Source organism: Ixodes scapularis, unplaced genomic scaffold, assembly GCF_016920785.2.
Source record: "Ixodes scapularis isolate PalLabHiFi unplaced genomic scaffold, ASM1692078v2 PGA_scaffold2__306_contigs__length_199485367, whole genome shotgun sequence".
NCBI classification, from domain to species: domain Eukaryota; kingdom Metazoa; phylum Arthropoda; class Arachnida; order Ixodida; family Ixodidae; genus Ixodes; species Ixodes scapularis.
The window spans coordinates 128984242-129010249 of NW_024609857.1; the positions used below are offsets into that span (position 1 = coordinate 128984242).

General features: G+C 46.2%; 1 protein-coding gene across 2 annotated transcripts in view; it reads left to right on the forward strand.

Annotated features, from left to right (window-relative positions):
- The window catches only part of LOC8038814 (dipeptidyl peptidase 3), a 103240-nt gene that overhangs the window by 63349 nt on the left and 13883 nt on the right, over positions 1–26008 (forward strand). For both annotated transcript variants that reach the window (XM_040500182.2, XM_040208092.3), the window contains 6 exons: positions 1146–1204; positions 3200–3394; positions 9518–9624; positions 10939–11112; positions 21745–21869; positions 25156–25276. In XM_040500182.2, coding sequence (XP_040356116.2) covers positions 1146–1204; positions 3200–3394; positions 9518–9624; positions 10939–11112; positions 21745–21869; positions 25156–25276 — 781 coding nt within the window. The remainder of the gene's footprint in view (positions 1–1145; positions 1205–3199; positions 3395–9517; positions 9625–10938; positions 11113–21744; positions 21870–25155; positions 25277–26008) is intronic.

Consider the following 26008-nt stretch of genomic DNA (forward strand, 5'->3'; position numbering starts at 1 on the left):
GCCAAAACTAGGGCTGTAAACCGAAGTTTGGGTCCCAGACCAAGCTTTGTCACCCCTACACTTGGCGGGCACTGACGTCGCATCGGCTGCATTGTGGTGGCCTTGCTGCTTATTCCGTACCTTTTGCAGTATACAGTTTACACCACCAAGTTTGTTTTTCTCGGCAAGAACAAAAAGGGATGACCACTAGCGTGGTGCGAGGACGTCATGCAAGCCGTGTATTGTGTGTGGGCATGGGACACCAAAAATGACAAAGTCTATTTTGAGTACTCGTGCACAAACGTTCTTCTAGTCTGCAAAAGCACGGTCGTGCATGTTGGTGGGACCCAGCACCCAGCTGAGGCGATATGGCAAAGACTCCTTAGGAGCATTTGGCTGCACCAAGGCAATCTGCTAGACTTGGGCAAAAGACAGCAGACTGAGAGCAGAAAATTCACTATAGAGATAAAACAAAATAAAGACTTTATCGACCAAAGCATGAAATGTTTATTTAGGAATGCCCTAACAGTCCAAATGGCCAAGATGCTTTAGCATATGTGTAGAGTGTAGATAATTAAGTATTTGTGTATTTTAATGTGAAACATTTTTTGGCTAGTTGGTCCGGGTTTTGTAAAGCAGCATTTCGTGAAGCCGTGGCCTGTTACGTCCCACAATGCAATGCACGCAGTGTTGCGTTATGGGACGTCACAGACCTACACACCAATTCAGTTCCTCCGCTGATTTTAGCGGGGAAGTTGAATTGAGTATAGGTCATGTGACATCAATTTCCCTGCTAAATTTAGTGGGAAAATTAACGTCTTGTGACCCATACACCGATTCACTTTTCTACTAAAGTTACCGGAGAAATTGACGTCACGTGACCTAATAGAATGTGACCTATACAGCAATTTAGTTTCTCTACCAAATTTAGCGGAAAAATTAGCGTAACTTATCCTACTCACCAATTCAGTTTCTCTGCTAAATTTAACGGGAGAAATTGATACTTGATTGTTTTACATATGCAACACAATTGCCCAGCAGATTGCCAGACTTTTTTTTAATGTTTTATTATACACAGTTATTGGGACCACATTAATAGAAAATTCCACTAAAGCAGCTTTGAATTGCCGAGAGCCTACTGTAACGTTTGGTCATGTTTGTTACAGGTACATTGGCTTCATCGAGACATACAGAGATCCCGCAGGCATGCGAGGAGAGTTCGAAGGTGAGTGCTATGCTCTTGGCAAGTTTGGGAAAACGCAACTTGTCCTAGGGCTGTATTTTTGGGTTGCATTAGCCGCGTCGAGTGGCGGTGTTTGAACATAAGAAGCGGGAAAGCAAACGCAACGAACAGGAAATTGATACACACCTTTTCATGGAAGTTCGATGGAACCAGCATTAGTGGACTTGACAGCCGAAAAATAGTATAAACCAAGAATATATTAACGAAAGTAACTTGGTCTTTGTTAGGACCCTTAAGAACAAATTATTTATTGTTCACCCCTTTCTGCATCAAGCAAACAATCACAGATATGCTACGTGTCGAGTGCCATGAGGGAGGCTCGGTGCAGGGCTATTTCTCAGTCGTAAAAATATCGATTCGATCAGGCTTATTCGAGGAAGAACAGAAGGCACGCTACGGTAGTTCGCAGGGCCGAGAGGGAGCGAAGCAGGTGGACGTTTTGCAAAGATACTAACTAAAAGACTTACCGTATTTACCCGAAAATAGGTCGACCACGAAAATAGGTCGACCCCTATTTATTGAGCCCACCGAGAATAAAAAAAAATAATTCAAATATAGGTCGACCTTTCTTTTTCTTAAGGAACAGGGGAAAGTTAGTGCAAAAGAAACAAACCTTTATTTACAGCACTCTCAGCTAAATCACAGGGCGATGTCAAAAACTTATTCATCGTCAGAACTTCCGGACATATCGCCGTCCGAAGCTTCGTCAGCTTGGTAGACATCCTCGCAAATTGGCAACGATACCTCACTGACACCGTTGTAAAATGACGACAAGAAACGAAAGAAGGTGGAGACGGGCGAGTGACGAAAGACCAAATACAAAGAAAGATACGAGCAACGCTGCGAGCCCCGTGAGCAATATGCGACCCGCCGAAAAAAAAAACACTAAAGTACTTCCGTTTTTTTTTTTTTTTTTTTTTTTTTTGCGCGCGTTTGCAAGGGAGAGAGGAATGGAGCGCATAGGAGGGCAAAGTGCATGGCGCATCGCGTTCCTCTCCCTCCCCTTCCCCCTGCCCAGCGAGGGGAACGCTACAGGCGTGATGGCGCAACCCGACGCCCGAGGAATGTGCGCAAGAGCCGTAGCCGGCGGCCACGGGCTGTCGGCTGCTGCTGTTCGGTTGTTTTTGTGCATCAAAAGCTTTTTGAAACAAGAAGCCGCGCGGCTCTACCGCGACGCCGGCTAGGTGATTGATAGCTCCATACCCTCCGTAGGGTTTCAAATTTTGGTCGCGAATTAGGTCGAAATTTTTTGATCACGATTATAGGTCGACCCTTAATTTTTGACAACATTTCCGAAAAAAAAAGGTCGACCTATATTCGAATAAATACGGTAGTTACTTGGTGAGATGTTGGCTACGGCTCTTATTTCTTACTGACAAGCTTTTTCACTGAAATGAATTCCACCGGCACCCGCAACATCATATCTCGGTTCGACGAACACTAGGCCCAAGAAGCTGTCGACTTGTGGAGACATTTCTTCTTTCATTTTTATCTTTCGATCCAAATATAACATTGTGTTCTCAGACTTTCGCATCGCATCCCCTCCGTTAGAGTTGTATTCCGATGCGGTTCTGGCCTTCTGCAATTCATAGTTTATTTATGGGAGCCATAAGACCAGGCTTCATATCCTCTCTTGGAACTGGCGCATTAGTAATAGGCCCTTTTCAAAACCCCATCAGGCAACATTGGCGGTTATCCTTCCTTGGGCGTGAAGCGCGCGACTAGATATAAGTCGTCGCCGAGCACCGACGTAGTGCTCCTTTTTGACGCGAGCCAAATGCCAACGCAGTCCTTGTGTCGCTTCTATACTCACTGTATGTGCTCAAACGACGGCCTACTCGGATAATTATGCGCAGCAACTAGTAAGTGACGCACTCTTTTGAAAGGGGTCTATATCGTTCGTTTAAAATTGGTTACTCAAAAGTTTACTGTCCTGGATAGCAGTCTCCCAAAGACAGTACCATGTGGCACACGCAGGGTTCGTGGCCACGGTGAACCGCCCGCAGAGCGAGAAGTTTGGTGCCCTGGTGGAACGGGCCGAGTCCCTGCTGCGGCTGCTGCCCTGGGCCCAGCCTTTCGAGAAGGACCAGTTCCTCCGGCCAGACTTCACCTCCCTCGACGTGGTGGCCTTCGCTGGCAGTGGCATCCCCGCGGGCATCAACATCCCAAACTGTGAGCCCCCTCCTTCCCTCCTTTCGGGGTGTGCAGAGGGGCCGGAGTTGCCAAACGTGGTATGAGGCGCCATCACGCATCATACTTCTGGCTCGTAGTCCCGCCGGATCAACATGTCGACAAACTTTTGCCCCGCGTCTTTCCACGCAAGGAGGCGGCGATTTCCAGCTCGCTCGAGTTCTTTCGCGTCACGGTTGACTGCGTCCCCAGAGTAATCGACGACATAAAGAAGCGTCGTCCGGTCTTCGTTAGGAGAGTGGACGCGTTGGCTCCTGAAAGGTCGACCCCTTCGGCGAGCAAAACGACCCCGGCCGACGCGCTGGGTCGACTCCGAAAGGGATAAATGCGTAGTGAGCGTGGGTTCCCACAGCCCAACTACGTCTTAGTCAAACTCGCCGTGTCGGGTTGTCGACGGAGCCAACGCTAAAAACTAATTGTCCGCTCGAGAGCAAATGGGGAAATTGGCAGACTCTGTTCGGCAGCGCGGTGGAACGCGGCTTGCCACGGGAGCCCGTGGCACGGGAGCTTGTGCGGGATTGGCGTCGCTCAAGGTACGGTGCCAAGAGTAAGTCTTCGACTGGCGCATTTACCGTCCCATCCCATGCGTGTAAAGAAGCTGGTCTAGAAGTGGCAAGAAATTGCATAGAAGGAGCCGGCGCATCGCAAGATCCCGACGGTTGGACGTATTAACGCCGACGACAAAGACTGGGTGGTGCGAGGGTCACCGTTGTCGTAGCATCCTTGCTTGCATCCCCACTCCTGGCCGTTGGAAAGCGAGGGGCCGCGTTTGAGGACGCAGTAGACCACGGAGGTAGGAAGCGTCTGGAGGCAACATGAATGCCACCAGAGCTGAAGCCGGAAGTGTGGAGGGACACGCCCCCAGCGAGGAGAACCAAGAGACGCTATTGGGTGAAAAGGAGAGCTGACTCAACTCCTGTTTTTTGGTTTTGGCGTAACGCGCATGTATTCTTGGACACCCATCTTGGCGAAAAAAGTGTGCGTTAATAATTGGGTTGTGTGTACGTTTATATAGCCTAGAACTTGGTCTGCCTCAACAGGTGACGAGTCTCCCAGCTGTAGATGAGAAATATAGCCAGTGCAGTACAACCTCTAGCCCAGGGTCTTTAACGTGCATCACGCAGTAGCGATGCACGACCGCACGCCGGTACGATGCTCATCCAGATCGAAACGGGCAGGAGTGGGGATTGAAACCAGGATCCTGGGTTTTGCAGCGCGAGCTTTCGTTCCACGTGCTCCGAGCTGGTGTGCGCTAGAAAGTGCGCATTAGAATGGTGCAAGCACGGTACACACCCGTGTCGGAGATGCGTTCCAGACACCATACGTGCGATTACGGGCTTTTGCAGGTCCAGACCTGCCTTACGGAAGACACGGGAGCACCCTTCATCCTCTAACTCGTTAAAACAGTTTGTGAAAAAAAAAAGGCGTCACCAGAGCATGGTTGATGCATAGACTCAGATCAGATCAGAAAATGTTTATTAAAATGATTGGGTTCCACCACACCTCTTGACTGAAGTCATCTGGTGTGACGGGATGATTAGGGAGAGATGGAGGGGTGAGGAAGAAAGGGAGGTTAGATGAGGTGTGTGAAGTTCACTGCAGGTGAGTAAAGAGTCGAGGATCTGGATTCTGTTTGCGTTTTCTTTAAGGGGGGTTGCCCACTCTTCGTATGTTTGAGGTCGTGCATCTTCTGGAATGCTGAGGAGTGCGTCTTGTCTTAGTTATTCGTTTGCTTCGCAGTCCCATATTAGATGTTTACAAGTAGCCGGGGTTTTGCAAGTCTTGCAGTTAAAGTCGGGACCAGGGACCAAGACATGTTTTTAACAAAGTAGAATATCATACGGGGGAGGGCTACCGTAATATCCCGAGTCATCGCCCACATCCCTTACGCCTGAAATTCATAAGAATAGTATTGGGGTGGGCCATGTCTCGGTGGTAAAGCACATAAAGTTTACAAAATGCTAAAAAAAAATTTTTCTTTTTTGTATTGCACAAGAGATACGTTAAACTCAAAACTCGAATTAGTTACATTGTTTAATGCAAGAAATGCTCACGAAAGAACATTTTACTATCGCAAACTTCGTTTCTAGCCTACGCGCAATAAACACCGCCGATCGGCATACCAGCGCAAACGTTTGTACAGCGAAAGCACGTTTCTCACACCGCTATGTTCTCTTCGCTCTTCGCTAAAACAATTAAAAAAAAGTAAACTAGAAAATAGAAAAACCAACCAGGCGCAACGAGCGAGCGAGTGGACGAAAAAAGCGATGAAGAGCGATGCTGGGGAAGCGGGAAAGCTGGCGATTGTGAGACTTTGGCGTCGGGTCAAGTCGGGCGCCTTGTCAATCGCAAGGAGGAGGCTCTTGTGCCACTTTCTTGTTTGGTGCACACATGCATGCATCCGTTCACGGCGTGCTATCAACGCAGGTTGAGGCGGTGTTGCTGCATTTCACAACACCACGGACACAAAGCTTGAAATGGGACGCTCTACAAACGTCTGTGTGTAGTGTTCCAGCAAATCTTTATATACCCGTTGACTTTGTCTTAAACATTGCTCAACCTTACTAGCCGCGGTCGCGGCGCTCCGGGAGAAGGAGCGGGTTTGCGGTGACCTTACTTCGGTAGAGACGGACTTTGAATTTACACTTCACGGTTACATTCGAGGACATCGGGCGTTCGCTGAACTCGCGATCCCTGAATGGGTTACTGCTTGTGTTATCTTCCTGCCTTTTTTTTTTTTTTTTGCGAATGAATTTTCTTGTGAGCGAAATAAAGTTTTATTTTGTTATCTCCTTCGTTTTCCTCTTGCACGCATGTACTACGATTTCAGGGTCACGTAAATCGAAGGAATTGCGTAAACAAATGGAAATGTTTTTCTCTTCTTCGTTTTACTTCGTCACTGACGTCCTCCAACTGTAAAGTCCGTGGCCGCGTCATTCGAGTAGGATGAATGTTCGTGAATCGCGGAGTCCGCGTAGGAGTATTTGGGGTGGGCGATGACTGTGTTTTTTTTTTTTTTGGAAACCGATATTGGCCCAAAAAGTGGGGTGGGCGGTGACTAGGGATGTTACGGGAGGCACTTTCGGCATCGCTTTAAGAAAAAGCGTCGCTCACTCAATCACTAAATTTAGATTTGTTTTCGTCGGTGTCACTTTACAGCGTCATATGACACGATCGCTGTATACAGAATTTCGCGGGCAAAGACTCGTCCGCCGAACTCAGCGGATTTCTTCGTTGTGGTGCATTTTGAACCTCAGTGGTCATCAGAACGGCTTTGCTCTCGTTGCCTGGCATAAGCGATTGTAGCGACGACCAATGCCGTTCTTGTTGAAAGTTGCGGTGCAAGTTTTTGTGCGTAAATGATTGCATCGAGATTTACAAACCAAGGAGCATACTCTGCGCACAAGTTTTGTCGGGTATGTCCAAAGTACTGCTGCAAATTTGTTATATTTTGAACCTTGACTTTGAGAAGTTGACTTTGATTTGAACAATCATCTTTTTTTAGAGATTCTCTTTATTTGCATCAGCGCGGCCTATTGGAACTGAAAGGTTAGGGGATGATTATAACCAGGAAATATCTTAATGGAAATGTCAACTTTATTTTTTTAGCAGATATGTTGCTACTGTCTTTTGAATCATTTATAAAAGTGCTAGGATGCTTATTAAAGGACCGCTGAAGTGGATTTCGAGATTGTTTTTTTATGGCACAAACTCAAATCTACACACCTTAGGCATCCTATAAAGTCCAAAATTACAATCACCTGTGGCCTTTCTCATTCCTAGAAATGCAACCGAACGCCGCGACATGCCCCCTTTTTTTTTTTAGATCTCTTAGGAAAGGAATGTGCTGCTGTGTTTGGTTGAGTTTTTAACTTATTATTGACGAGATATAAAAAGTTTGCTTAAAACATTTACCTTTTAAGATGTCAATGTTTAACAAGATCAAATGAAAGAACAGAGCTGAAATAAAAAAAGTCGTAAGGTATGCTTGCAAGTTATAGCTTTGTTGAGTGCTGGCAACATCAGGCAGAAGTCTGAAGGTGGCTCCCCTGCGTAACTTCTATGGATCACTATAAAATGTCAATGCCTGTGCATACGATAGCCTCAAGTAAAACAGTCACCTGTCAAAAATGCTAGTGGCAAGAGAAAAACACTTATCCATATGTTTCTCTGTTCCACCGTTCTTGGTTGCTGCGTATTTTGCGTTCCAAACTTATTAATGCGATAGCATTATTAAGCTACTACAGTTGAACCTTGATTTAACGAAACCCAATTTTACGAATTTCCTGATGTAACGAACAAATTCGGATTCCCCGCGCAGCCTATGCGCGATGTCTCCCTTCCTCGATTTTACAAAGTTCCCGATTTAACGAAATAATTAGCGGATCCCGGTGACTTCGTTAAATCGAGGTTCAACTGTACTCAAGATTTTCAGCTATGTATATTCTGGCTTCCTAATGTGCAGTAGACCATTTCAGCTCACTGTGCCTGTATCCCATTGCACTGCACATATGAGGAGCGACAGTACTCACTCCTTCACATTTGCGCCCTCTTTGAAGGACCTGACAACCTTGACGTCGTTTTAGAAGTCGTCCTTGAGGTCCTCCTAGAGGTTGTCTTCGACGTAGGACGTCATCCGTGTGGTTCTAGAGGTTGTCCTAGAGGTCATCCTTGAGGTTGTCCTAGAGGTTGTCCTTGAGGTCACCCTAGAGGTTGCCCTAGATGTCGTCTTTGCATTGTCTTCTAGGACGTCGTCCTAGAGGTCGTCTTAGAGGTCATTCTAGATGTCGTCTTGACGTCATCCTAGACGACCTCAGGGACAACCTCTTAGGTAATCATAAGGACGACAAGAATTTTTTTTTTTTTTCGGCGCTAAATTTGGCAAAAAGCTTTTCTGCGAATTTTAGTGGAAAAATTGGTGTCACGACTTATGCACCAGTTCTGTTTCCCCGCTAAATTTGGCGGTGTGCAACAATAAATACTATCATATTCATAGATAATCACCCCTGTGGTTTCTGCAAATTTGCCTCGACCATCAATTTGCTGCCGTGCACTTTTTTTCTTGTCAACTATTTGGACGCATTTTCACTAGATGATGCTGTAGTTTGTGGGGTTTCTTTACGGAGGTTCCTCTACTAATAATTGCCGCTCGATCGGTATGCACTCCGCCCGTCACCCAGGGAGTGACAGGCAGTGACATCACACAACGAGAGAAGACAGCGAATGGGTTTACTGTACCTCGGTTGCCCGTCGTCAAGAGTCGACGGTCCGGGCACGCCGACCCTTGTTGTCACCCGTCGATCAGAGCTCACAGTCGCAGTCCGTGTCCAGGCCTGCGGATCGCCTTTCCCACGCCAGCGCCGCGTAGGCTGGTTGTCCCGGGGTATCAATGCCCGAGTCTCGCTGCAGAACCACCCCGGGATCGTCGTAGCCCAGGTCATATGGCCAGGGCTCGCCGTTTCCACCGGTCTTGCTCCAGACCTCGCTGGTGGACCGCTCCGGGCTTTGCCATGGGCCAGGCCAGGCAGCTCGGCTCTGACGTTCTTGTCCAGCTTCAGCCTCGCTCCGCACGCACTGTCTCGCACCAGCTCGTGTCTTTTCCGCCGACCGCCTGTCAGGTGCCCTTTGCCTCGTCTTTCATCCTCGGCTCCCTCAAGTTTCAATCTTCAGGACTGTTGCCAGACCACTGGATTATTAAAAAAAACGTGATTAAACCATAACTATTTAATATATTACTACAGCAGAACCTTATTTATATGTTTCCATGGGACTGTGGTAAGAAAACATATAATCCGCGAAGAAATAAAGAACGAGAAGGCTTTTGGAAAGTCGGGAGCTTGGCGGGTTTTGATGTAAAAGCCGGGAAAACGTAAAAACCGGAAATGTATCAACTAGGTTCTCTTGTATGTGGTTTGCTGCCTGTAGGCCCCACGCATGATTGTTTGTAATTTTAAATTTTATATGATGCTTTGGGTGCGTAGTGAGTTTGTGCCATAAAAAGACAATCTCAAAATTCTCCTTAATGCCCCTTTAGGACTTGTGAAGGAAATGTTGCTGTGTGATACAAGTGACGGATTGTTGGCTGGATGTTGGTTTTCATTTTAGATGACAGCATCCGCCAGAACGAGGGATTCAAGAATGTGTCCCTCGGAAATGTGATCAACGCAGATGACAAGTCTTCCAAAGCCAACTTCCTCTCTCCAGAAGATGATGTATGTGGTTTTGCATGTTTCCATTTTTTTTTTCTAATTTACCACAGTGTGTTATATACTTTTTTTTTTTGTGTGTGTGAAAACAGATATTGTAGACATTTTCATGCATATTCTCAGAATATCTTGCAAGCCTTTTGAAACACCCTTCAAATTCAGTAGATGAGTTCATAGGCCAAATAAATAATTGTTTTAAACACTTTTTTTTTTTTCAGATTTTGAATTTATTGTTGCAGTAATGTGTGATAAAAAGGTTGGGTTTGATGCACCTATGCTGCTATGTCAAGAGGTGTATAGAAATTAGCAAGAGCAATTCACATCATCACAATCACCCTTTTTTTTTTCTTCAGTTACTTTTATGGTTAGGATGAGTAAGGTCTAAAACTACGTACCTAAAATATTGCAATTATTTTTTTTTTCTGTCCAAATTAACATTTTATGTTGCGTAAGTGCATCACATTTGGTCATTCTGATTCAAGAGTAACCGAAAGTAGCGAGTTTCTTTTACTTGGTTTTGTCGGAGCATTCTTCTTTTCCGCACATGTTTTCAAGCCACCGGTTTAGTACTGGTTGGGGGAGAAAAGAGAATGCCCCAATCCCTTTCTGACACAATTGTCCGTCTGTCACTGTCTCTAACTCTGCCCGACAAATCAGAGCCTTCGATTTCTCGCCGGCCACGCTCCATCCGTCTTGTTTGTATTACTGCACCACTGGTTGAAAGGAACTGTTTTGCCAGTGAACTCACTTTGGATTTTTTTTTCTTCCTTTGCTTTGCTACGCATATTAAAATAGTTACCCTTATTTTTTGATCACCATTTTTCTCGCGCATCCGACGAAATAATTTTGAACATGAAAATCGACTGGGGAAAAATAACGGTCGTCGCCCTCGCTGCAATGCGACGACATGCCCTGTAAAGCATGGTTTCTCTTACTGTGTTCCCAGGAACTCTGGGGCTCCCACAAAAGCCTTTGGTGTTTTCTCGACCATCCCTGCCCCCGAGCGAAGTGTTCTTTCAGTTTAAGCAGTATTTTGAAAGATTCGAGCCACCCATTGACGCATAACTATATGTTGCAAACATTCCCCAATATGCGCTTCATCGCTTACAAGGTTCGTAGGCTTCTGCCGCGTCAATGCCAGGAATGGGACGGGTTTCTCGGCTGCCATTCGAGAGAGTTGGGCTTCGCTCAAGATTAAAAAGTTTGGGAACCCCCACTGTAGAGTGCGTTTGGGAACCCCCACTGTAAAGTGCGTTACTTTAATCCTTGGTATTGCCAGTGTTGCCAGAACTTGTCAGCTCGACTGCCTCGGCCCCGCAGGAGATCTTCAACAAGTACAAGAACGGCTCTTTTGAGGTGCAAGTGGGTCTGCACGAGCTCTTGGGCCACGGCAGTGGCAAGCTCTTCATGCAGCACAAGGACGGCTCCTTCAACTTCGACAGGGACAACGTGGTGCTGCCCGCCACCAGGTTCTCTTCCCTTCCCGAGCACAAGGTATTTTAAGTGAAATATTTTGGACAGTCAAAAAGTCCTCTGAAAAACTCAGTGTAAAAGTATAGAAGCGGCGCGAGCCAACGGTTACACACAGCAATGGGATGACCCAATGACAGATGTCTGAAGAGTTCCGGACTCGCGTAGCGCTCTGAACACCAGAAAGTGACCTCGGCCTCCAACTCTGGCCAAACGTCTTCCGAGGTTGTCCAGAGCTGTGTATGCTCGATGGAGAAGGGTGGTCGGTGTCAACAGAACCACGAAGCCGTAGGAGAAAGGAAATAAGCCTGCTTCAGAGATGATTAATGAAGTAGTGCGGAGTGTGCGGGTGAGCTGGTGATAATTGATCATAATGTAACCCTCGAGACTGCGGTGTGAAAAAATGGAGGAACTTTTAGGTCGAAGTGCTTTGAATGCCTTTTTTATGGGTAAAACAGCGCGAACGGGGGGGACACAGAACAGAGAAGATGTACAGAGACGCAGCGCTACGTCTGTGTACATCTTCTCTGTACTGTGTCCCTGTTCGCGCTGTTTTACCTGTAAACATGCTTCACCAACTAGCCCAAATTTTAAGTATTTGAACGCCTTGTTTATCTTTGTTTATCTTTTTCTTCAGCTGCTTTTGTTATGTCTCCTTTTGCCTTTTTTTTTTACCGTGATCTTATGCTGTTGTTTTTTCTTGTTTGACTTTTAAGTTTTAACACAAAATGCATTTTATCAGCTGATCTCCGTGGAGTTCTGTAACGTTTGGCTGTAAGTGCCGGCTGTAACGAGAAACCGGCACCGAAAAGCAGTATGCCCATGGGAACCACATGCGCTGAGGATGTAAGGAGAGGAGGAACCAAGAACACGAAGGGACGTCGGAACGCCAAGCTTTGGTTAGTATGATTGGTGGATAGACCTAAAACTAGCTGGGCTTTGTCTTTGCTGCGCTCGTCGAACGCGCTAGAACGCGGAATGCTGGCGTCCGGCATTCGGCTTTCACATTCGAACGCGCTCGACGAGTCCAGTGGAAAAAGGTAGCTGGCTTTAAGTCTACCCACTGATCATACCACCCAGAGCTCAGCGTTTCGATGTCCCCGCACGCTCTTGTCTCCCCTTCTCCCTCAGTTTTTTGGTGCATATAAGCCTCGTTTACATGAAAGCGACTTCAGTGCTTCGACTCCACTTGTTCTTCGAACGAAGCCGACGCGGCAACGTTTACATGAATGCGCACCAAGCCCTACACGAAGGTGGCGGCAGGCCGTGTCAAAGCTTGATGTCATGCAGTTCCGGAACCAGCCGCACCACGTTTTCCGGTGCATCGCACGTGGAGGCCTTTCGACGCATTCAGTGAACGTAAAGATCGTGCCCGCTGTCTTCGGTGCTGTGGAAGAAGTTACGAGACGGAAGGAACATAAAAACCCAAGCGTTTAGGGCTCCAGGCTGGGCCGCCGGGTCACTCTGGACCAGAGGCGATGTGTGTGCACACGCTTTGAGGAGACCTCCGCGCTTTGCCGCGCCAGACCTTGCCGATCGCGACCGGCCCAACCGGACCCCGAGTCCGAAAGGCTCCTGCGCAGCCAGGAACAGCACCGAGGTAGGAGCGGCTTGTTCTGCGCTACCATGCAGTGCTCTACAGTGCTCGGAGCTCTCGATGTTGTTCGTGCTTGCGCCGAAGCCTTTGGGACCCTTTCGGACGCGCAAGTCGTGCTTCGCAAGGCTTGGACCAAGGCCGCCCTCACTGAGCCGCTCCGCTATACAGTAAAACCTCGTTATAACAAAATGGGATATAACAAACTAATGGATATAACAAAGCAATCATAATTCCCCTTGCTTGAATAGTTGGAAGAAATGGACATTGGCTATAACAAACTAATGGTTATAACGAAATAATTATGACCGCTCCTTCAACTTCTTTATAACGAGGTTTTACTGTATTCCGCTTACTTATGATGGCAATAAAAGCTTGGGTTTGTTCTCAATAAAAAATTGCGGGCGACCATACGGGACCGCTCTCTGCGCCGTTGACGAGGTTGGCCGCCGCCATGTTCTCAGCTGTTCACTCGCTCCCGCAGCGAGCGCCTTCCCATAATCCTCCCCATTCCAAAATGCGTTGCAACCTCCGTTTACATGGGCTGAATGAATGCGCACTCGCCATCTCGATCCACCTCTGTCTGGCGGCTTGAATGCGATGCGCTTTCTTTGTGCATTATGCCATTTACATGACCGCATTCAATGCGAAAACTGGATTCGATGCGACTAAGTTGCATTCATGTAAACGCGGCTATAGAGACTTCAGTCCCCCGGCGGGATGTGAACTTGCCAGCCTGAGATTGTGAGCCAAGTACCTTGCCGACTGAGCTATGCAGGCTCGGTGGTACGGACCACGAAAGTGCAAGCTCACTCACTCGGCGCGCGAGTGAGCTTGTGCGCTTTTGCAGCCTTTCCAGTCATGCAGCGCCACCTCACGGTGTGTGTCGGAAATGAGGGCGAATCATCAGTAGGCGGTGCTCTTGAGATGCTGTCTCTCTTTTTTCTCAGAAGGCCTATCATACATTCTGCGATTACCAGTCTTTGTCAGCGTGATCAAGCTTGTATACATTTTTTCTATAAATTAAGCGACAGAGTTTCTTTTTTTATATGTCCTGCTCTTTCTTTGAACTTCAGCTTTTTTATTTTTAAATTTATATTTATTTTCTGTTCTCCAGCCCGTGCTGTTCAACTTGCAGCAACGCGCACGCCTGGCCGTGGCGAGATGTTTGCGAGAGCGGCACCCACGGTTTGTGCCAACTACGCTTTAACAGGATTCAACTGTATTTAGCCAGTGCTGGGCAAAGCACAGCAAAAAAAAAAAAAATACTTGAAGCAAAGTACAAAGTAAAGGGGGGGTTATGTACTTGGTGCAAAGTAGGAAGTAAATCTGGTGCAATGCACTTGAAGTAAAGTACTAAAATACAGTGTAGTACAAGTACATTTAACACAATCTTTCAGAATACTATCCCTTCATTTTCCTATACAGTGTTTTTTTTTTAATTTTTTTATATAAACTTTTATGCATTGCTTCAGGGGTAATCGGGGGTGCTACAGTTCTTTTCGAGGATGCCAGTGAATATTGGATAAAGCAAAGTGGCCACAGAATAGTTGTTTTATTCTCGCTGACAAATTATTTAACACAATCAGTGTATAAGGCACTCTTTTGCATCGGTCTTATAGCCGCCATTACTATATTTAGCAGTTCTTGGATGTGCCAATTGGTAAGCTCCTGTTTGTCACAACCTTTGATTATTGGCAGAGATACATAAAAATTTCCACTGGAGCTTAGAGGGCCACTGACAAGCCCAAGATTAATATTTTTTTTACCGTCTCGAACGCTTAAAAGAAACACAGTGTGAAACACACAAAAAATAAATCGTATAAAAAAAAGTTCTGGCATGTGAAAGAGTTAAAATTTAAGTTTGTGTCCTCCTCCTCCAATTTGAGCCCCTCCTCGCTTCTTTTTTTGGTGATGTAATTGGCAGAGGCATTTTTGAGAACTTTAAAGGTACCCTGAGGAGGTTTCTTAGATTGCCTAAATAAGAAGTGCTCTGCTGGCTCTGAGCATCTTAGAAATCCCTAAATCATGACGATACACGGCCAATTTCCATATTAAAAAAGCGATCAAAGATCGCAACACACCGAGGTCTTCTCTGGCGATGGGAGGAAAATGTTCCTAAACCAGGACCACTGTCAGCCAATAGCAAGTGAAAGATCCTCGCACCTTTGACCGCTGGAACCGCTGAGCGATATTTCGAGCGCGTGCAACTCGTTGCCCATAGAGCCCAGACTACGATTCAACCCAGCGAGCGTGCACTTGAGAGCTCACGGGCGACCACATCACTCCCGCAGAAGTCAAAAAAAAAAAAAAAAAAGAAACCCCCCAAAAAACATAGTGTATTGTTTTCGAGACGATTATTGTAGTATTATGTTCCCTCTTTGCGAAAAATAAACATTTTTTGACTACATACTACTCTTATTTGCCTTTATCATGTACAAAGGCACACATATTGTAATAACAAAGTTAGCAATCTCAACAATATTTTGCGTTTTCATTGGTTACATGTCGTTCTGGCTGTCGTAACAATGCTCCTCCCATCGCCAGAGATGACCTCAATGTGTTTGTTCTTTGATTGCTTTTTTAATGGGGAAATCGGTTGCTCATCGTTATGATCTATGGATTTCTAAAATGCTTAGAGCCTGCAAAGTAAGTTACCATCATAATGCCACGTGCGCGGCTGGCCAATTAGGCAGCGCGGTCGTTGCCTAACGGTTATCGTGCTTGCCTCTCACGTGAAAAGCCGGCATTCGATTCCTGGGAGTGACGCGTCTTTTATTTATTTTTGCAATTTAGTGTTCTGGTAAATTCGAGAATCCTGTTGCTTGTTCGAGGTCCGAATGTTCTACACGCCGAACCTTCTACGCTGATTCTTCCAGAATACCATGAGTGTATATAAGGGGCTTTGCATGCTGAGCCACAGGCAGTCTCGCCCCAGCGCTCGGTCCCGCTGTTTCGCCGACATGGATGCCTGCGATGCTAGCCTTTCTCTATTTTGTTTTGGGCACAAGTTCGCTCCATTAAACATTTAGTTTTGTAGGAACTACAGTCACAAGGAAGAAGAGAAGGACGCAGGGATGCGCGAGAGGCGTGCGAAGAGAGTACGAGAGTGAGCCAGTTTTTGGCCATACCTACCAACGAACAACCTTCACATTTATTTCCTTTTTTTTTTGTAAATATGTAAATATAATATATTGTGGCGCACGCGGCTCCTCGCTTTCATATGAACCCAGTTTCTTCAGATGTTCACCGCCTCATCATCTGTCATTCGTGACAATATTTAGGCAATCTCAGAAACCTCCTGGGCGCCTTTAAAGGGGAACTATGCCGATGTTTTTTAGCTAACTAATCCAGAGGCATCATCTGAATGCGGATGGCTTCCTGATTCCAAAATGCCATCTCGTTCGTCCAGATTCACTTGAATTAATTAAAGAAATATATTTTGTTCGCTACTGTAACCGAAACACCATTCTTCCTAGTTTCTCCCCAGTTTTCCCCACCACCCAAATGTGACGTCACCGGCGGGCAGCGAGGCCTGCGGCCGGCAATCGGGTACGCTCGCGCCCGCCTTTGTTGCGTCGGAGAAAACAAGTGCGTTTGTGCTATCTGAAGTTGATAATAATCTCTATTTGCCCAAAGTATGACCTTGGCTTACATACTGAACTATGAGAAAGTAAAAAAAAACTGAAGCAGTTGAGATTTTGAGAAAACTTTTTTTGCAGCTCGGTATGCTCATGCCGCGGCTCGCCAGTTTCATGAAGTAGCTAGCAATCCATTCTCCTTCTATCAGAAGCTGGCAGTTACGCTGGCAAAGAAATGTTGACGGGTCAAGCAATACATTTTTTAACAAATTACCCAAGCACCACGGAGAATGCTCGAAATGTGGATACAGGCGTCCCACACGCTCGTCTTACCTGAAGGAACGTGGCATTTGTTTTAGAATTTTCTTAAAAAAGTTAACTCTTACAGACACCAGTACGTGTATCTACTCTAGTGGCATGAATTTGGTGCTTAATGCCATTTTCAGCATTCGTGCGTGTGGTGCATACTTTCCTTGCCTTCCAAAACGATGAACAAGCGCGTGCTGGGCTGTGTCCTAACACATGTGGTCTGTGATTCTCGTAAACGTTGAAATGTATAGAAAGAAATGCACTGCGTTCGTGTAGGATAGATGACAGGCTTCTGCTCATGAAGATTGCACTAAAATGAAAATTAAAAGAGCTCCGCAACCACCCAGCCAAACATCAAGGTGCAATAAAAAATGTATAAAATACACAAATGCTCTATTCATCTTCAAGTAAAAAAAATGGTTAAAATAGTGCATAAAGTACAAAAATGCATCATAATATTTTTTTAAAAATAAGTTAACTAAAATACCCCCCCCCCCCCCCCCCCCCCCCCCCCCCCAAATAAAATTTGTAAACCTACCCATATTCTTTTTATTGTTGGAGAAGAATGCAACACTCAAACACTCATTCACGAGTGCACATGTGGAAGGGTGTAATTCTTTAATTTTTATTTAAAAATAAGTTTTGGTTTTGCACAGCCTCTATCAACTGTAAGTTTACATGCCTCTCCTCAACAACATTAATATTTTTTGTAGTTTTAAAAGCTTTTCAGCCCTATGTAACATTTCTCCGCAACAGTATAAAATAGAGACGTTTCCACCACCTATTCTGTAGGAGAAAATTGCAGGCCAAACATTTGACAAACCAGGCAATAGACCCGTTGCTCTTGGGCAGGGGGCGCGAGCGCGTCCGCAAGACGCGACCATGTTATGCTGGCAGCACAATTCAGGCGGCGCCGTAACGTTCGATTTTGCACGTGCAATGTTCGAATGCAAGCATCTGTCAGCATCTGAAGACTCGCGAAAACAAAACATCCAAAAAAAGAAAAACTAAAATTATAAAAAGAATTACGCAGCTCGCGGACTCAGCGTCCCATTCAGCTTTATTATTTTATTGCGCTCTTTCATAGCTTCCGTGAGCCCGCATGTTCCACTTTACGTGATAGCGAAGCTGGAGCCACTTGCAAAAACATGTTCCCTTGAACGATGCTCACACTGCACGAGCGCGCGTGCTTGGAAGGGACACTGCGAGCTCGGAGCTCGCTCTTGTAGCCTCTGCTACGCTGGCACTTGGAATGGAACGGAGTATAAAAAACTTTAGTGGGGGAAGCGTAATGACGCACGTTCGAAACGCGAGCCAAATATTCTATTTTGCTCGCTTGGAGCGCTGCTCAAAACTTGAGAGCTACGGGCCTGCTCCATAAACTTCTGTAATACCAGACATGAATAGCCGTGTCTAAACTTACACTTGAACTTTGTTTAGACGTTTCACTTCTCGTCTTCGACAGATCAGCCGCGTGCGTGGAACTTTGAGAGTAGCCCGAGTTAGATTAATGTCCGAAACAAATAGTATGGCGTTTATGAGAAACATAAAATCACATTTTGAGACGTATTGTGCGTTGTCCCCTTTTTCGTGCGTCGTCTTCGGTTTTTCAAAAATGTGTAACATCAACCAGCTCAGCTGCCTACTCACTCTATCTTCATAGAATCACTGAAGCAATTGTGGACAAAAAATGTTACTGCGCCAAATGTCGGCTATAGTGCTATAATGTGCATTATTTTTCTCGATATTTTACTAGGGCTCCTCTTTGGACGGATGTTGTAGTGGTCACAGCCGGCTTGAGTCGGCGCTTGCCACTCTTGAAGCTGTTCCAGCTGCAGAAGGATACTCAACTCGCAGCACGCGGCTATGAAGTACCTATGTAGCCCTGTACTCAAGCTCGTAACTCTAGAAACTATTCCGAGCATAAGCAAGAATGTTTCATGCGACACTATACTCCATTTCACCTTATGTCCGGATGCAGCGGACATTAGGTGTAACTTTAAGTTACACCCTCACGGCCGGTGTAACTTAAAAATGCAATAACTTCAGGAAAATCTTTTTTTTTTATTTTACGTGTCAGTTGAGAAAGGTCTGCCGATTTCCAGCCAAATCAAAGATTATCAAAAATTGCCAAAGCTTCCCTTTAACGTGTCGCAAGTTGCATGTCCGCAATAATTATTATTGTCATTTATAAAATATGTTCTGTAAAACGATTGTAAGGACAATGCCGACTTGGAAAAATAAGAATCGCAGACTGGAAGTGTTAAAGACGAAACATCGTCTGTCTCCTAGATTTTCCTTCATATTTTAAACATGGCGGCACCCAGCAGCTGTGCCGAGATTGTTGAGAGGGGTGTGCATGATGGGAAAGTCAAGGACGGTTCAGACAAAATTTTTTTTTCGGTGCCGGATGACCTTTTGGATAACCTCTCACGTGGCACCTTTGCAACGTCGCCCCCTCGCATCTCTTGCCAAGGTCTGGTACATGTTGTTTTCTTCCTTACCCTTTTAAAAATCTTTTTTTCTTTTTAAACCGACTACCACTGCTAAAAGAAAAGAGGAACTGAAAAGGGACGCGTCGTCTGCATGCGAAAAATGGTCTCGGGGGAAATACTCTCGCGGTTTGCCAAGTGGCACATGCGCACGCCCACGAACGACGAGAGAGAAAGTTAAGCAACCCTTCCTGTTGGAAGTCTTCCAAAAATGCAAGGAGTGCACCATTTTGCTAAATGTGTCGTAGGTTCGAGTGGGTGTTTCAAATTGAACTTTCTCAAAATATTTTTTTTTCTCCACAAATACACAGTTCTCGAGCTTGATATTTTTAGGGCGATCCCTAGGAATCATTTTTGGTCGTTGGCAATAATAAAAAAAAATATAAATTTTGGGGTCCTTTAAAGGGAAGCTAAAACACTTCTTGAAAAAAAAAAAAAAAAAATGAGTGGCGAATTTTGGCATATTTTTATCCCGTGAATCTGAATATCACTTCAGTTTTCTTCGAAGATTTAGCTAAACCCCAGAAAACACGGAAAAGCTCCTACCAGTCATGATGTCATACTGGGATCTTTGGGCCGCCAAGCGCGTGTTGCTCATGTGGGCAACGCGTGCAATTGAAAGCTTGCTAAGTATACTTTTATGAACTGACACCAGTCGGGACGTCTATTTCTGACCTATTTGAAAATGATGAGAGTGTCTGTGCATAGCTTTGACAGATGCTGAAGATGCGCGAGAGCAGGCATTCCGAAAACTCCTAGTATGACGTCACGCCCCGGCAGGAGAGGCTTCCGCGGTACACAGATACACAGCATTCGTGACGTAGCAGGGCTGGTGTGGTTATGAGCTTTGCCCTTGGTGGCGTTGTGGTGCCATGAACGCGTTACAACCAAGCTGTTCGAAATACCTGTGGTGTGACGAGCGTTGTGCGCTTCGTGTTTGTGTGGCCCATTTTCCCCCTAGAAGATTAGCCTGTCGCTCAAAACTCGGACAAAATTTGCTTCCCCCACCTCGTTCACCCTTAAGCTGACAGTGCGGTGGAAGCTATATGCTTGCTGAACCAGTCAGCTGCCTCCCTTTCATCACCTGACCACATATACTGCGCTTGGGTATGCGGAAGGGAATGTGATCACATGGCAAAAATGTAGCTGGCCCAATGAGCACGTAGCTTCCACAGCACTGTCAGCTTAGGGGTGAATAAGGTGAGGAAAGCAACTTTTGTCCAGGTTCTGAGCGACGGGTTAATCTTCTAGGCGGAGAGTGGCAGTGTCCGGGTACACAAACGAGGGTCCGAGCAAGAGGGGAGTCCCTCCTTTCTGTCGTCTTGAACTGTTTGGCACAATGTGCGATCTGTGAGTTGAAGGGGAAAGCTAAGAAAAAAGAAAAGTGGAAAAATCGTTTCATGATTGCTTCAAACAGTTGAGCGTATTTCCAAAGAGTGGCGCTGCTCCGATGTTTACTGCGGCTATGTAACGGTTCTTGCTACGTCATGACTATGTAGCAAGATCCCCAACGTTGCTAGATTACCTCCCAAATAGGCTTCACAGGCATCCGCCAGGTGCACATTGAAAGATTGTTTAATTAGCTTCAAAATTGGTTTTCTTGTGTCTTTCAGCAAAAGACTGGTGTTGTTTTTGAGGTTATGCGGCAACATGCAACATGTTTAAACTAGAAAATGAGCGCTGGAACTTTGTTTACGTACCCCACTTTGGCGATTTTTTCATGGTCGCTGATTTGAGTCAAAATCTGCTCAACACGCCGATAGCCACGGCTGTACCAGTTCCCCAAGTATTCTGTTAAAAATATATTTCGCAAAGTTATTGAATTTTCGAATTTTGTTTTCATTGTGTTTCTTAAACACAATGAAAATGTTGGCCCTGCTGACAACGTTGAAGTGTGACGACAGAAATGGTACAAAGTGGCCAGTAAGCCATGTTCCCAACTGATTACAAGACGTTTGATGGTGGGAAAAAAATGCTGGGTAGCTGATTCACTGAGAAGCACACAAAAAACACTCGACATTCCGTTTAAGACTACCTGCACGACCTGAAAGTCTGTGTCATTTGTAACGTCACACAGCTGGAGAACGTGCGGAAATTGGAATGCTGGTTTTGTCATCATCTTCATTTACGGTTTTCTCAATAGCTATTCTGAATTTCGAGAAAACAAGTCTGCGGACACCTAAGCACTTGTTATGGGTTCTGAACGCGAAAGCATGAATGTCGTCCTTCCGCTCCCTTAGTTCGTCTGCGGCGTAGTGGCGTGTACGGCTACGCTTTGCTGGTTGACGGCCGAGCGCGCTCTCGTGAAATGGCCGCGCCGCGATGAGCTCGGCCGTGCAGCCTCTGCTGCCAGGCTTGCGCCGCTGCACCTCTTACCGGCGACCGGGCCGCTGCATGCGCTGCACCGCCGTGGAGAGGGCTTCTCTGGTGGCGTTCCTTGTAACTACGCCGCGCGAGAGCCAATGGGAGCCTTGTTCCTCGATGACGTGCGCCAGCCAATGGGAGCTTATTCATCAAATTTCTGCTACAGACGACATTGGGACAGGGGAAGGGCTCGTCACCCTGCCACCCCTGCTTGCTAGCTCGTGTTGTGGATTGTCAGGACGGTGCCTCATATGGCCGAGAGACAAGGAGCGAGCCGTGTTTCGATCGTGACCCATTCAACTCTGTCTTGGCGCAGGTGACGAGTTGGTACAAGGACAACGAGACCTACGACTGTGTGTTTGGTCCACTGGGCTCATCCTACGAGGAGTGTCGGGCGGAGTGCGTCGGGCTCCACCTCTGCACCAACGAGGACGTGCTCAGGTGAGCTTGCAAGTCTGCGACGTCAGTTCTACACGCAACCAACCGGGTCGAGTCTACGGCGACCCGAGACGAAGAGAAGCAAACTGGTGTCGAACACGCGTCGGGGTTTTCGACAGCGGTGAAAACCGCAGGGCATCTCCTTCGAGTTCCCGGTCTTTAATATCTATTCGTTGCATTTCGCCGTGCTCTGGCTTTGTTTACGAGAGGCCGGGGCATCGTCGAAAGTGGGAAGCTCGCTCTGGAAGGGGAATGGCTGAAACCTCTCTCCGCTGTTCTCGTCTTGTCAGCGACCACGACCGATTTATTGTAAGGGTCATGTTTACGCGTGCTGTTACGAGGATCCCTGGCCTAGAAACAAAGGAAGCATTTACATTGTGAATGTTTTAAAACGTTAATTGGGTCGGTAGGTCGACGAGATAAATAATACTACGGTGCAATTCACTTCTAACGATGTGCCGCTTATAACAATCAGTTTCTAGTCCAGATACGACGATAATCGGTCATAACGATTGGATTTTCGGGTCTTCTCATTATCGTTATAAGTGGATTGCTCTGTATAAGGAAATGGGTTGAAAGTTTTGTTCAGGGAACAGCCTGCTCGTCTGGTTTTCATTGTGGCCTCGTTTGGCAGCAACGAGAATGGTTGTGGCCGTTTTGCGTGTTTTCTTAGACTGTGGGAAGTCGGCCCCGTGCAGGTTTGGTTATATTTGAGTCGTCCCCTAAACTGCGTTTGCCGTTAGGCTGACGAGGCGGTGTGAGTTACGTGCTCGCCGGACGAATCGGTCGTCTACCATCCATCGCCCAACCCTGCTCTCTGCGTGTGAGTATGTGCAGAGGGCTCGATCGTGCAATACGAGGCTGACTGTTGACTGGTCCAACAATTGTGGAACTTCCACCAATGGCCTGTCGGCGTAGCAGTAACTGAAGTTCGAGCTAACCTGTTGTCCAGCAAAGTGGTTTTATTGGTTGAAGAAAACGGGTAGCTTAAATGGGCTTATGACTAGGGTGTACCTTCTCAAACTGTTGCAAACAATAACAAAACCAACAAAATAAAATGAGTGTTTTCAATAAAATAAAAAAAAAAGATTGCACCATTTTCTTTATTAAGCACAAAACATTTTGAAAAATTCATGGAATTTTGGTCTACGGTGTTAAAAGATATTTCATAACTGTCTACCTTTTCTTAAAAAAAAACAATTATATTCCTGACCGTAATGTTGACTGTGGAAGATACAATATTTTCGCACAATTAATTTATTTGATAACCACAAAGTGGCACAAGCTGCCAGTCAGTTCTTAAGAATGGGGCTGCTATGTATCCAGTCGCTCATTGGCATTGTCTAGGTATACTCGGGGGCGGACTTACCAATAGGCAGAGTAGGCACCTGCCTAGGGCGTCATAATTTTGGGGGTGGCCGATTTAGGGCCGTCCCCAAATTAATTGGCTCTTTTTTTTTTAATCTAGCTCCAAGTTTAGTTACTTTGGGAATTCTAGCTCCAAATTTAGCTACTTCTGAAAATTATAACTCCCCCCTCTCAACCATGGGGAGCCTGGGGGGGTTGGGGGGGGTGGGTGGAGGCATTGCTAAAGGCTGCCTATGGTGGCAAAATGCTAAGTCTGCCTCTGGGTATACTTTTAGCTGCTAGGGACTGAGGTTAGTTTCTAACCCATGGTTAGAGGGGTAATCACACTTCGGGCAAGCGGGCCCCGAAATGCTTTTGTTGTGCAACCGAAATCTCAGTTACATGACGCTTTCTTCAGGGTAAGCCTCCATCAAATTGTGGTCATACATAGAATGAATGTCTCCGCGAATCTGTACAATCCCCAGGAATCATAGGTTTTAAAACTACCATATTCACTCGATTCTAAGCACCCCCTTTTTTTCACACCCGCGATGTTCAATGAGAGGGGTTGCTTAGATTTGGAACATGCCCCGAAAATACGAAATTTGCACAAGAAATATTAATTTATTATAATCAAAATGAAAGAATAAATGTTCTGAAGGAAATAAAGTAAAGACTGGAGAGTAGCCCACTTGCCATCAGTTTCCACCACGGTCGACTAGTCGCTCTCGCAACTACTCTTTTGAGGATGATGTAGAGGGAAAGTTTTCAACCGTCGGCTGTGATGCACAGCATTACGGTCACCCTTTGCTTCTCATAGCCAGTCGTACGCACTTTTACTTCTCAGGCGCCTGCTTTGTTCACGGTGTACACAGGGGTCTCATCGGCAATGCTGATCTGCCCGAGTTCGTAGCTAGATTCGCGACGCAGCTTCATCACTTAACGTTGGAAGTTGACAAGCTTTTCCTCGAAGTCCACTGGTAGCTTCTGGCAGATAGTGGTGCGGCGTCTCAAAGAGAAAGCATTCCTCTTCATCATACGCTCCACTCAGCCTCGGCTTGCGCGGAACGCCACACTCCAAGCTGTTCAGCAGCGCCGTGATTTCCATTGTCTTCCGCGTAAGAAATAGAAATAATCGTTCTCTTGAACTTTATCGTGTTTGAAATTCTCTTCGCACTCATGATGGACGACTTTCGCAAACCACGTTCACACAGTGAATGGAATACGATTGCGAGGCCAATGCGGATGAATAGGCTTAACAGACTAAACAACCGACTGCAACAAGCACAAGGAGACCAAACAGACAAAATATCCTCAATAGAGGGTATGGCAACGCACCTCTTTCGCAACCTGCACGGATGCGAAAGTGGAAAAGGGCAGTATGTGCTGCCATCTATTAACTGACGTTGAAACCAAGCAGCAGCGGCCGTTCGTGACTCCGGCGCTCGGCGATACCGGCGTCTCCGATCTCAAATTTCTTGTTGGGAGGGGGGTGCTTACATTCGCATGCAAACTTTTTTTTTCAGGTGTTTATGTTTGAAAGTTGGGGGGGGTGCTTAGAATCGCGAAAATACGGTAGTTTCCTATGAACGTTTCCCAATGTACCCTCATGTGTTTCCCTAGCTTCCAAGTTTCCTTAACCGTCCCTGTCCTTAGGTGAAGTGTTCTTCCAGTTTAAATAGCAGATCTGAGGCACTCACTGATACTTAACTATGAGCCATACACTCCCTGGTATACACAGTACTGTTTGCAAGGTCTGCAGCCTTCTGCACTGCCATATTGTGTCAGTGCCAAGACCGGGAGGAGTTCCTTGGTTGCCTTTTGAGGCAGACGTGGTTTCTCGAGACCTAAAAGTTTGAGATCCCCCACCGTGGATGTTCTGTGATCCACAAGTATCGCAGATCCTCACTCGTTCTGTTCTTTTTCTTCGTCCACGATGCAGGTTGTTTGGCTTCGAGGGCCAGGAAGGGCAGGACGTGGCATACGTCAACTGGCTTACCATGGTTGTCAAGGGCGTCGAGGGCCTGCAGACCTACAACCCTCGCACCAAGACCTGGCTGCAGGTGAGAGGCCTGTAGGCTTTGCGCTCGCATTTCCACGTCAACCGTCGTGCCTAGCTCAGTCACTGTTGGGTTTAGACTCATAGATTGACAATTGATTAAGTTTAGTGCCTTGGCCTGGGTAGCGGTGCACTGCCCTTTAGATACAGAAGAACCCAAATGAAGGCGGGAGATACTGAACAATAAAATCGAGCAAAAATGTCTTTGTCAGTAAACAAGGCATTGTTTGTCTGTTGGAGGCATGTCATTTGGCAGGTAGCCCATACACCAGGATAACAAGGTTCTTGGTACTCAGGGATCCACCCAGATAGTATGCAAAACCTCAGTGCCATCAATAACCCTGTGCAATTGAAAGAATCGCACAACTTGGTGGAGGATATGCATGTCTCTCGCAATTATTTTATGATGTCTCGGAATAAAAGCTTCCTGCGGACTTCTCGCATGTTTGCAAATGGCAAGGTATCTCTTTTTTTTTTTTTTTAAATGGAACGGCAGATGCAGGTGTTTGCCACATTGGGATGGTTTGCAGGATACTTCTCTATCTTAAAGGGGCACTGACACATCAAAATCATGTTTTTTTTATTATCCAAAACCCTCAAAATTCGGAACTTGGGAATTCAGTATTTGTAAAGTAAAAAAACAATTTCCAAATGCCGAATTCGAAGTTCCTGCGCGATCCACGCCGATGCGTTGTCGTCAAATAATGCGGAGTCCTGAGAGTCCACTTTCTTTCAC